The following is a 12,087-nucleotide window of genomic DNA, read 5'->3' on the forward strand; positions in this document are numbered from 1 at the left end:
GAATGGTATTGTCAACATCTGAGACAGTATCTGAGATGAGCCCTGAAGCAGAATTTCAGTGAAGGCACAGAGGTAGAAAGATGCAGGGAATGTTCCAGAAACATTAAGTAGACAGAGTGGCTGGCATGTTAGCTATGGGCAGTAGAGGGAAGGAAATGCAGAGGGCAGTGTTATTAGGGAGATAGATTGAGGTAAATGAAAAAGGACTTAAATACTAAAGATGGAGACTGAATTCTGTTCCACAGCAACACTTGCATCTGAAGAAAGGGGAAGTGAGACTATCAAGGTATATCAAAGGGAGAAAAGGCTCATACCAAACATCTCAATGCAAGTGCTCAGCAGTTCATCTAACGTTGCTGCTTTTCCAAGTCCACTTGACCCCATGGTTATTTAGCCGTTGTCAAAAAACTAGACACATTTTCAGCATCAGATAGACCATCTCCATAATCCTGTAACTTGGTAATGTTTGTGTTGGTACCAGTGTCTATTCTTAGTTATACTTCAAGATTCTAAAGAAACAAGAAAAGAAAGTTATCAGACCAGAGTGCAGACCACATTAGAGTATTACTTCCCTACCTAAAAAGATAAGGACTTCCAATGACTGTATCCTTTTACAAGGATCAGAGTGACAGAGATTATGTCAACCACGAGGATGGCAAAATGCCTACAAAACTGTTCCTTGGTATGCAGGGTGCTCCAAGACCACAGAAATGTTCTGTTAGATACCATTCCATTTTGTAGCTGACATTTTTTTGATACAAGATCTTACACTTTCTTCATATTCTTAAGTGATGAGAGATATTTAAGAATATTACAAATGTTACATGGTTTAATATTATTACAAGTATATAGAAGGAGATAAATTTTAAAGTTCAAATATACTGGTGAGCATCATCCTCAATGATCATATATACATTCAACAACTGATTTAAAAAATCTTACTTGCCTATTTTTAATAGTAATAGTAACATTAGTAGAGTAGTAGTGGTAGTAGTAATAGTGAAAGTATTAACAATAAGCTATTGGCCACTCACATTATATACCAGGTACCATACCAAATGCTTTAAATATATTATCCAACATGACCTTCATAATAATACCATTATGAAAAAAAAAATACCATTATGACCCACACAATGATGCTTCATAGCAATGCTTCCTAACAATAGTAATTATTATTCCCAGTTTACAGATGAGATCATGAGATTTGCAGAGATTCTGCAACTGGTCTCAAACCAGACAATTAATAAGGCCTAGAATCAGGACTCTGTTGTAAAATAAAACTTTTAGTTTCCTGTTCCGTCTTTCATTGCTCTCTCAAGTAGGGATATCATAAACTGTTACAATTTGGCCCCGTAATCTAGTGAAGAATATCACTCCTCCATACCATATCAGAAGCTGGTCATAGCCAAATGATCTGTTGCATAGGTAGAAGAAAAATGTGGATATAACAGAGGTCCCATTTTACAGCATCGTCATGGGAAGCATGGGATTAGAAATAACCTGTTAGGGTTCCTTACACTGGAAGTACTGCCGTTGGAAACACCATCATTTTATTTTACAGATTCCTTATGACAGCTCCCTATATATAGCTCTTAGAGAAGGCCAGAGATCATGATGTAAGACAGTTATCCACTTTGGTCAGTTTAATAGGCAAATGTGGCCACTGGGCCTTAATCTCTTAAACTGTTTGAAGTCAGTGTCTATTTTACTTTCAAAATATATTTATTCAACTAGTAATCATTGAGTACCCAACAAATGCCAGGCACTGAGCTAAGTACTGAGGCTGCCAAGATGAACAAATCATTGTCCCATCCCTGCCTTCAGTAGGCTCAAAGTCAACTTCAGAAGACAAACACACGAATGAATAGAAAAAGAAGCTAATGTGTTTGGTTGTGTTAGTTCAATAAGACCACCAAAGAGTGACATTTGAGTGGGTCTGTGCACTAGGCACATAAATCCAAAGAGAATTTTTTGCCATGTATTATTTCTGTGTGAAAACCATATTCTTATACCGGAGGTGCCATGCTCAAAGAATAAAAAATAGAATTATTTCCCATGTGCTGTAAAAATAACAGAAACACTGGATCAGTGCTCTCCCACTTCTGCTGCTCAAATGATTTGTCAAAGGGAAATATTAAAGATGTCTGGAACCAACTCTTTTTATATCTCTTGACCAAGTTACCGTATCGGTGAGGCCTTTCCTGACCACCCTATTTAGAACAAGACCTTTCTCCCCAAACTCACCTCCTATTTGGCATGCCTTTCCTCACCTCCTGAATTATTTTTCTTCCTAACGATTAACCCCACATGACATACTATATATTTTACCTGTTTATTTGTTTTGAAATCTCTCTAGCACTATAAGCATAAGCTCTATGAATACAGGGATTTTTGTGTTTTGTTCTCTTTTGGTGTGCTCAACTCCAAAAATTTTTGTCCCTCACAGAGAAGATACCAAGAAAAGCATTTGATGAATTAATGAATAAGTAGATGGATGAATAAACAAATAAAATAAAAAACTTGTTAAAGCTTTGTCTTTGAATATGTATATATTTGTATGAATGTGTACTACACCTTTGTTAGTTTTAGTAATTTAAATCAGCTTTTAGTAAACATCCTGGGACAGAAGTTCCTGCCAGCTTTCTAGACTTAATAGCATCTGTCTGTATTCATAACAAGAACTTTTTATCTCTTTTAGAACATTCTGGGGGCAACCCTTTTCTTATTTCCCTAATGTAAATTCTGTCAATCCCATTAAAGTCAAGACTGGACAAGTGACAAGTTTGATTACCGCTCTCATATATATAGACATTTTTTATCTTGTTAACTTTTACTGAATAATAAAAATAAATTTAGATCCAAACAGCCTAGATTAACTAATAATCTAGTTAACTAGATTAACTATTATTTAGTTAACTAGATTAACTAAACAATAAATAATAAAGTTAGATCCAAGCAGCCTAGATTAACTAAACTAGATTCTCAGATCAAAAGAAAAATTATTCAGCAGATCTACTTGAGGAATCTGGGGTTTCCCGATTCCTCTCTATAAGGAATACCTTATGGAGGGGTTTCCTGATACCTTTCCATAAGGGGTTAGAAATAACCTTGTACCAAAGACCTGTCACCATGTTTGGAGTTATATTTATGATCTGCAATGAAGCCAGCATCTGAGAGCCAGGTAGGCTGGACTATCCAGTTACAATCTGTCTCTGCAATCAATAGATATGTCTATGTCCCTGCTTAGCATTTTGTTACCTGAACGTGTACCTGAGATTTAATTTTTATATGTGTGGATATTATCGTGTCTACAACTGCTTCTCCAAAAGTAAAGCTTTTCTATTATAGAAGCAATATAGGGGCAGCCTGGGTGGCTCAGCAGTTTAGCACCGCCTTTGGACCAGGGTATGATCCTGGGGACCCGGGAGTCCCACATTGGGCTCCCTGCATGGAGCCTGCTTCTCCCTCTGCCTCTGCCTCTCTCTCTCTTTCTCTCTATCTCTCTCTCTCTCTCTCCCTCTTTTTGTGTCTCTCATAAATAAATAAACAATTTTTTTAAAAAGCAGCAATATATATTCATCCTTTAATATAGGACAGTAAGGAAAAGGGAAGGAAAAAATGTTATCCATAACCTCATCATCCAAAGATAACACTCATTAGTATCATAGCATGTTTCTTTTGGTTTTTCTAGGCATATTTATCTTGTCAAGTTTCTTACATAATCTACAGTAGTTTAAAGAAATACTCACTGGTTTCACACTGAAAGATATCCAGGTCTGAACGAATTTTAAGGGCAGTTATCATCATTGGAAAATGCACTGGGGATGCAGTCTGCAGAACCAGCTTATCCACCTTGAATAACAAGTACTTTGGAGAACCTGATAGAAGAACATAAAGAAATCCCCAGGCAGAGTTAATTAACAAAAGCCCAAAAGAATCTACATTGTGTTACAGTATTCCCAAAACCCTATAGGTAGTTTTGAAATTTTGTCTAAATTTCATCTACAAAGTCAATTTAAAAAAATAAAATTATTCAATATAGTTATTTGAGGACTTTTTTTTAAATCAAGTAATTAAAAAAATCAGCCTATTAAAGCCCTGCAAATGTGGCAAAATCAAAATTTATATCCATTGTGTAAACTACTATTTTGATCCAAATAAACTTTTATCTTTGGAGTAGTCCTTAAGAATTTCCAAACACTAACTTTGGAATGTTAGTAAATCTCTAAAACAGTTTGTTGTGGTGATCATCAAACTAACTCTAAATCACTCCTGTCACAACCTGAATGTCAATGTTATTTTAGTCCAGGTTGTTTAGTCTCCAAATGATTTGAGACTTGCTTTATAGTGTTGATAGGTACTCTTTGGCTGCAATGAAAATTACTGCTCTCCAGCATCCACATTTTCTCACAAGTTTGAAAAGGACATAATAAGCCAAAAATTTCCCCAGGGCTTGAATTACTTCTAAGAGAGAAGTTCTCACTTCAAAAGGGCAATAGAGTTCTTTTGGGTGTGATTTCCAAAGGCCATGATGTATTCATGCAGCAAAAAGGCTTTCATTAACATGAAAGCCTCTATCTTCAAAAAATCCTCATGAAGTTTCCTAGGACAATAAGAACCAAGCTCCCAATTTTAGAAATAGTAAAAAGGAGCCAATTCTATACAGCTGTCCATTAACAGACATAAATTAGCACCCAAGCCTCTTGACTCATAATCTTGGACTGGATTTCAACATTAGATAAGCAAATGGGAAAAGTTTTACTTACCTCTGAGTAAAATGCCATTAATGCTGCTTACTTTACTAGACTGTTGAAGGAGTTACAGAGGTAAAATCTACCCACTGCAGGTCCTATAGAACACTGGTTGCCCACACTACCTCTTCCCTTCCAATATTTTTTTAAAGATTTTTATTTATTTATTCATGAAAGACAGAGGTAGGAGAGGCAGTTTCCCTGTGGAGCAGGAGCCCAAAGCACGACTCGATCCCAGGACCCTGGGATCATGACCTGAGCTGAAGGCAGACACTTAGCCACCCAGGCACCCAATCCTTCCAAAATGTAAGGGTTTCTAAAATGAGGACTTAGGTGAAATTAAGGACCAATATGATTGAAGTGACAGGAAGAGAGGTGTTACATTAGAGAAGGAAAAAGGAAATCAGAGAAAAAATATTGTGACACTAGAGCTGCCAGGGGTAGGGCAGGTGGCCTCATCAGCAATGGAATTCCATTCCCAAAAGTTCTCCAGCCAAAGTAAAGTAATGACTGTCAGAGATGTTGTAGGCTTAATTCCCAGATGGTGTCTAGGAAGCATGCCAGAATGACAGCAAAGTTTGCTCCTGGTTCCAGGATTGTAGGATTTATAAGGTGAAATATTATATCTAGTAAGTATTCAACAAATAGTTTTGAAATGATGTTGGCCATATTAGAACTTCCAAAGATAGTCTCGTCTATAGCATTATCTCCATTGCAATAATAAAAAAAAAATAACAAAAGCCCTTAAAGACTCTTCCCTCCTAATGGCAGATATTGTCTTTATTTATAAATGACCACAAATATGTCTTTGCTTTTATATGACCTTTGTATGGAGATAAGGGGATTTCTCTAAATGCCTAAATCCTTAGTGAGAATGAATGCTAATTATTACAAACCTTTTAGCCTTAAGGATTAACAACTAATGTGTCATAGCATTTGTTGTTCTGGCCACATTCAAGCTTAATCTACTTTTCTCACCACAGACATAAGATTTGAAAGATGCTGTGATTATATTCTCTGAGACTCCATTGGAAAAATCAAGGCTATTAAGCTCAGTAAGAGAAATGATAACAAAACCCTAAAAACTAATGAATTTATTTGACAGATACTGAGGATCTATTAGACACCAGATACTAAACAAGATACTAGAGTGGCTGGTAGAAGAGATTGGGTACAAACAGAGAAAAGGATAAATTGGTGAGCAAGAAAGACATAATTCTTATACTCTAGTAAAGAATTAAACAAGTAATTACAATAAAGAATCCCAGGAAGGGTAAGAACTCTAATTTTATTCCAGGAGCCAAAGGAGTTTTAGCTAGGCAAAGAGTGGATGGGAAGATGGCAATTATGAAAAGCTGAAAGACATTTAGAATGACTCAAGTATTGAATGTGGCAAGACATGAGACTAAAAAATCCATAGGCGTAGCTCATGATCAGTATTGTTAAGCTATATGAAGGAGTGTGGGCTTTATCTGAAAGGCAGTGGGAAACCATTGTTTTAAAGGGGAGTAAGAATGTGGCATGATCCTATGTAGGTTTTTTTAAAGATCCCTTCAGCTGCAGTATGGAAAAGAGATGTACCCTGATGCAGAAACCAGTTAGTAGTCAATTATAACAATCTAGGCAAGAGACAGATTGTTATCTAAACCCGCGTGTGGCAGTAGAGATGATAAGGAGGGCTGGCTACAGAATATAATTTGAAAATAGATGCAACAAGATTTGCTGATCCTATGGCTTTGGAGAATGAACAGAAAGGTTTCTGCTAATAACTTCCAAGTTTCTAGCTAGACATTTGGTTGGGTTATAGAGCCAATCCCTTGAGATTGAGAAACTGAGGGGAAGAGGAAGGAGAAGGAAGTTCATGGTAAACAATGATGAGTCCAGTTTTAGATGGGTTAAGTTAGAGATGTCTGAGACATCCAAAGGGAAATGTTGACTTAGCTTCTGGAAACCTATTAAATTTCTGAATTGATCCTTGAGCATATTTAAGTGCTAAGAATCAGTGGAAAGGAAAATTTAAGGAACAGGACAAAAAGAATTTAATCTATATAACAAAGTCCCTGAGAGGATAGAAGTGATGGCCCCATGCCTAGGTGGAGGGATTTACCTTGGATATGGTAACAGGTCACCTTTTTCAATTCAACAGCAGGAAAAAGGGGGAGAATGAGTAGAGGTATAGATAGATTTGTCCTTTTGATAGCAGGAAGTCAAGGAAGTTTCTAATGATTCATTAACTCTAAAAAGGAGATAAGGTCATCTGCTGGAAGATCCAAGGTTTATCAAGAGGAAAAAATATGCAACAGATGTAAAGCACAGAAGAAAGAAACCAGAATTACTGGGCTATTTTCCATTATTTCCATTGCAAGGGCTGATGTTTCTCTTCTGGAGTTTGTTTTGAGAGAAGTTTAGTGTTCCCTGTTCCCTGGGTGACATCACTCACTTGTGCCACGTTTCTGAAATTATTTAACTTTTCTGGAACAACTTATATGGCAAGTTTCTTCTTTATGGAACAGGCAATTCTGAGTTAATGCTATTATATAGTCCAGTCACATGTGGTTTCCATAATTCAGAGCTAAAGCATGGCTGCCATTTGCTAGGCAGTTCCCTCACAAGAGCATGCATCCCTCCCATTTCACCTAGCTTTGCTTCAAATGGTGAAGACAGACCCTACCGGAAGTGAAATAATAAAGAAATCATTTGTCTCATTTGTCTTGATCCAGGATATTGCATTCAGGTATCTACAGCCTCAGCCACCATTGCCGTGTCCTCTACAATCCCTGCCGGGATTCCTGTATCTCTGCTCCCTCACACACATTTATGAATAATGGAGCAATATCCCCAAATTGTTATTTAACAATGACATATGGAGTAGCTGCAGAAAATACTTTCTCAACTCTGAAAGTAATTTTTTTTCATTCTTGTCTTGGATGGATTTATTTAACGTAATAATGAAGTTTTCCTGGGTTTTAAACTTTTGTTGTTGTTTTTCTCCTACAATGAGCTTTTCCTAAATCAATAGGGCATTAGTAATCAACATTGTTTTGGATTTAAGAAAACAAAGTAATAATAGCTCTCTCAAATACTACTTGCTGGTGGCATGTAATGTGATACACATAATGTTGGGAATATTATATTTAAATCTTGTAATATCCTGAGACCGAAATATTATTCTATTTCATAGATGATGAAGTTGAGGCATATGGAGATTAAGTTATTTGTCCATGTTATGTTACTAGTTTAGTGGCAAAGCCAGGTCTGTCTAAACCTGAAAATTTATATTTTTTCTACTACCCACACAAGTGTTAACTGTTCTTAAGACTTGCCTATTAGATCAATTTCTGGGCATTGTCTAGAACAAATGTGGACTATGCCCTCTGCTTAGATTCTAAGTATTCTATCACTGGCTCTATTGTCTGAAGATGAATAACCATCATTATTACAGCAAGCGTGGCATTTCAGGGACTCACTGGTACCAAATACTGAATGGAAGTCAAATAAGCAGCTCAAAGCTCATTCCAAAGGCCCCCTTGTTATTTGGGTTAACAATTAAGTAACAAGGTTAAGCTGTATTATATTTATTTTCTTGGTTACTGATATTTATTATCAGCAACCAAGCAAACATATTTATAGCTATCTGACATGAGTTGAATGAGAAATGAGAATCTTGAAGAAACTATAGTAATAAATATGAAATTCCAAAGTCCAACCAAAGAGATATTTTCCTAGCATTTGGCTGAAGCCAAACACAGAAGAGAACCAATATATGCACATATTGGACATTTGCAATCAGATGGTTTCCAGATGGACACATTCAACTCCGTGGAAAGGTTATGACCTCCTATGGCAACTCTAGTGTTCCGATTGTAAATAATATCCCAAAATAAGATTCAGAACTAGAAAACATTTAGCTTAGAAGTTACCATTTTAAGCTTTGGGAAAACAGTTTTTATGAAGATCGGGTGTTTTCTTCAGCATTATATTTCTAAAAATTTTGTCTGTGGCACTAATGCTTGAGAAGGACCTGGTTCCAAATCCCCTGAAATGAGGTCACGTCCCCTTATCCTTTGATTGTTCATTTACTCCAGAGTGAACTAGATGATGATGATGCTGGTGGAGGAGAAGGAGGAAGAAGTCATCATTTTGAATGCTGTCAGTGCCAATATGGTGCTGGAGTGCTTTACCCATTGCATTCTGGGAGGCCAGTATTCTCCCCAGAAATCTAGCAATAAATAAAACTCAGTTAAACCTTGTTAATTAGTCCTTACAAAAAATTCAAGGAGACCATGTGTGATGAGCTCTGAGCTCAGCTTATTGACTTCTGTTCAGTACTTGGTATCAGCACTAACATAGTTATGCCTATGTGCCCACCAGGAGCAAGAAGACATTTTTAGCAACTGGCATGAGTGAATAAAACTCTTAGAGATCCACCCACTGGGGCCAAATGACAATCTTAGGGGTTAGAATCTACATAAAGGGGATCTAAGAGAATGAAGATAAAAGAATGTGAACAGAAAGCACAGCCTGCAGTATCATCTCTCTCTCTAACCTACCATCATTCTGTGCTAGGGTGGAAGCTGCCCATCTCTGAAAATCTTGGAAAGCATTTTATTTTATTTTTTTTTAATTTTTTTTAAATTTTTATTTATTTATGATAGTCACAGAGAGAGAGAGAGAGAGAGGCAGAGACATAGGCAGAGGGAGAAGCAGGCTCCATGCACCGGGAGCCTGATGTGGGATTCAATCCCGGGTCTCCAGGATCACGCCCTGGGCCAAAGGCAAGCGCCAAACCACTGCGCCACCCAGGGATCCCTCTTGGAAAGCATTTTAAAACCTGAGTTCTAAGTTCTTTCATAGGAATACAGCAAGAAGCACCAGACTTCAAAAGTATCACCATGCTCACAGAAAGACATTTGGTTGAACCAAAATAAAAGGGCCAATGATTATTAAATGTCTTTTAAACACTAGGTGCTATCATATGGCCTGGGGATGTAAAGAACCCACTTAAAGGGCCTATATCCCCTTGTAGGATACAGATTATAAACCAATAATTATAAAACAATGAGCCCAGTAAGTCCAGTGTCACAGAAACATGCTCTGAGTGTTTATGAGAGCACAAAAGTGGGATCAAATTTAACCAAAAAGATATGGAAAGGCTTCCTGAAAGAGGAGACATCTGAGGATATTTATGGGTCACAGAACTAGAATAGGAAATACCAAACTCAGTGGTACCAGACAGCAAAACAGCCAGAAATATCTGAGCTTGATTCCAGAATTGGGCAGATTGATATCATCAATTTGTTATCAAGAAACTTTTACCCTCACAGGAAAAAAGAACACATATGGGACAATACTTAGAATAAGAGCTGATGACAATAAAATGATTGGGATGCACTGAGTTCTGAACTGACATTGGATTTTTTAAAAAGCATAAGTAAATGGATGCACTGTGAAAAGCACTGGGATTATATAATGCTGCTTTATTAGTAGTATTAAATTTATTATCAAATTTTACTATTAACGGTGATGACTTTTTTAAAAGATTTTATTTATTCATGATAGACATAGAGAGAGAGAGAGAGAGAGAGAGAGGCTGAGACACAGGCAGAGGGAGAAGCAGGCTCCATGCAGGGAGCCCGACACGGGACTCAATCCCGGGACTCTAGGATCGCGCCCTGGACCAAAGGCAGGTGCCAAACCGCTGAGCCACCCAGGGATCCCCAACAGTGATGCCTTTAAAAGTTAAATTTCTTGCACTATTCTAATGCTAACTTTTGTATACACATATACAGACCCATTCAAGGATGTAATATTAATTTCTCCTTTTTAAGTTAAGCTGTGCTATCATCCAAATGAAAGCTTTTGCTCCTATTTAGAAACCAGCATGTTCAGAGTATTCTTTGGTGGGATGGTAAAGTCTCAGTTTGCAAATACTTCTGAATCGAGGATTTGGGGCTAGACCTTTATTTTTTAAAAAGATTTTATTAATTTATTTGAGAGAGAGAGAGAGAGAGAACCATAAGCAGTGGGGACTCAATGTGGGACTCAATCCCAGGACCCCAGGATCATGACCTGAGCCAAAAGCAGACATCAAAGGCTTATTATTCAACTAAGCCACCCAGGCGCCCCCCGGCTAGATCTTTTACTGAGACCAATTAAAAGTATAATATAGGAACCAAAAAAAGTGCTTTTAAAATTATTTCTGTATTCTCAATTAAATGTATACAGCCCAAAGGCCATAATTAGAAGACTCCAGTTAATGACTTTGTCATCCTTTCTGATTTCAGGTGTTTTTCCTACAGCAAATGTTTTTTCCTTTCTCTAAAAGGAAAACACATCTCAAGAGGTAGTGGTATCTTTTTTCTTCTCATTTACGGCATTAACTAATTTCGCCTTATTCCTGAAAAGAAATCCTTATACATACCAACAAGAGAGAAAATATTAGTGACTAATATATGTCAGCAAAAGAGAAAATATTAGTGACTAATATGTAAGTTAAGTGTCTTAGGTCCCACTTAACTTCTCTAATGCTTGCTTTCATCATCCCTAACACAGAGAAACAATATTACTCTGTCTTCCTCATTAGAGCAAAAAAAGTCCACTTAAAAAAGGTTTTAAGAGCCTAAAACACAATGAAAAAAAAAGGAAGTCCTAAAATTATGAAATGTTCCCAACTATATTTTTGTAAAGTGGTTATTTAGAATTTAGAAGATATTTCCACACTAGAACAATATTATAAATGGATTAATAGCATATTACAGACAGAGTATGAGGAAGTCAGTGGGCATCCATCACAATGCTGAAAAGAACTTTGGAATTCTCACAGAATTTAGAGGTTGACAGTACTAGTTTGTTAATATGCCAAATTACCATTTGGAGATTGTGTAACAGCTAGAAACATGAATCATATGGGTATTTTTTTTCTTATTAGAGGATCTAGAGAGACACAGGAAGAAGAAAAACAGAGGGAGAGGAAGATTCCTTCTAAAAAGTAACTACTAAAGAGTTGGAGGAGACAAAGGGCTGGAAATATGACTTTGTTGATATAATTCTAAAAAGGGAGAATGATTGGAGCAAAATTGTTAGCAGTTCAAGTAACCATGAGGTGTCTTTTCTGGCCAAACCCAGAAACAAACAAAAGACACCAGCTCCCTCCTGGACACCTCCCCTATCTCTCTCATCCTTTTACAACCATGTAGAATTTGCTGGATTGGTTGCATCTTCTCATTAGTCCACCCAAATCAAACTCTGTCCAGTCCTCCCCTTTCTTCCCACCCCCACACTTCACTGAAACTACTCTGGTGGAGACACCATGTATATGCTAAGGCTCAGCAGC

General features: G+C 37.0%; 1 protein-coding gene across 6 annotated transcripts in view; it reads right to left on the reverse strand.

The window, feature by feature from the left end:
- RASGRP3 (RAS guanyl releasing protein 3) overlaps positions 1 to 12,087 on the reverse strand; it is a 105,262-nt gene that overhangs the window by 40,861 nt on the left and 52,314 nt on the right. For all 6 annotated transcript variants that reach the window (XM_041755712.1, XM_041755716.1, XM_041755713.1 and 3 more), the window contains 2 exons: positions 3,753 to 3,881; positions 315 to 509 (listed from right to left, as the gene is read on the reverse strand). In XM_041755712.1, the coding sequence (XP_041611646.1) occupies positions 315 to 384 (70 nt within the window). In that variant the 5' untranslated portion in view covers positions 385 to 509; positions 3,753 to 3,881. The remainder of the gene's footprint in view (positions 1 to 314; positions 510 to 3,752; positions 3,882 to 12,087) is intronic.

Source organism: Vulpes lagopus, chromosome 5, assembly GCF_018345385.1.
Source record: "Vulpes lagopus strain Blue_001 chromosome 5, ASM1834538v1, whole genome shotgun sequence".
Taxonomy (NCBI): Eukaryota; Metazoa; Chordata; class Mammalia; order Carnivora; family Canidae; genus Vulpes; species Vulpes lagopus.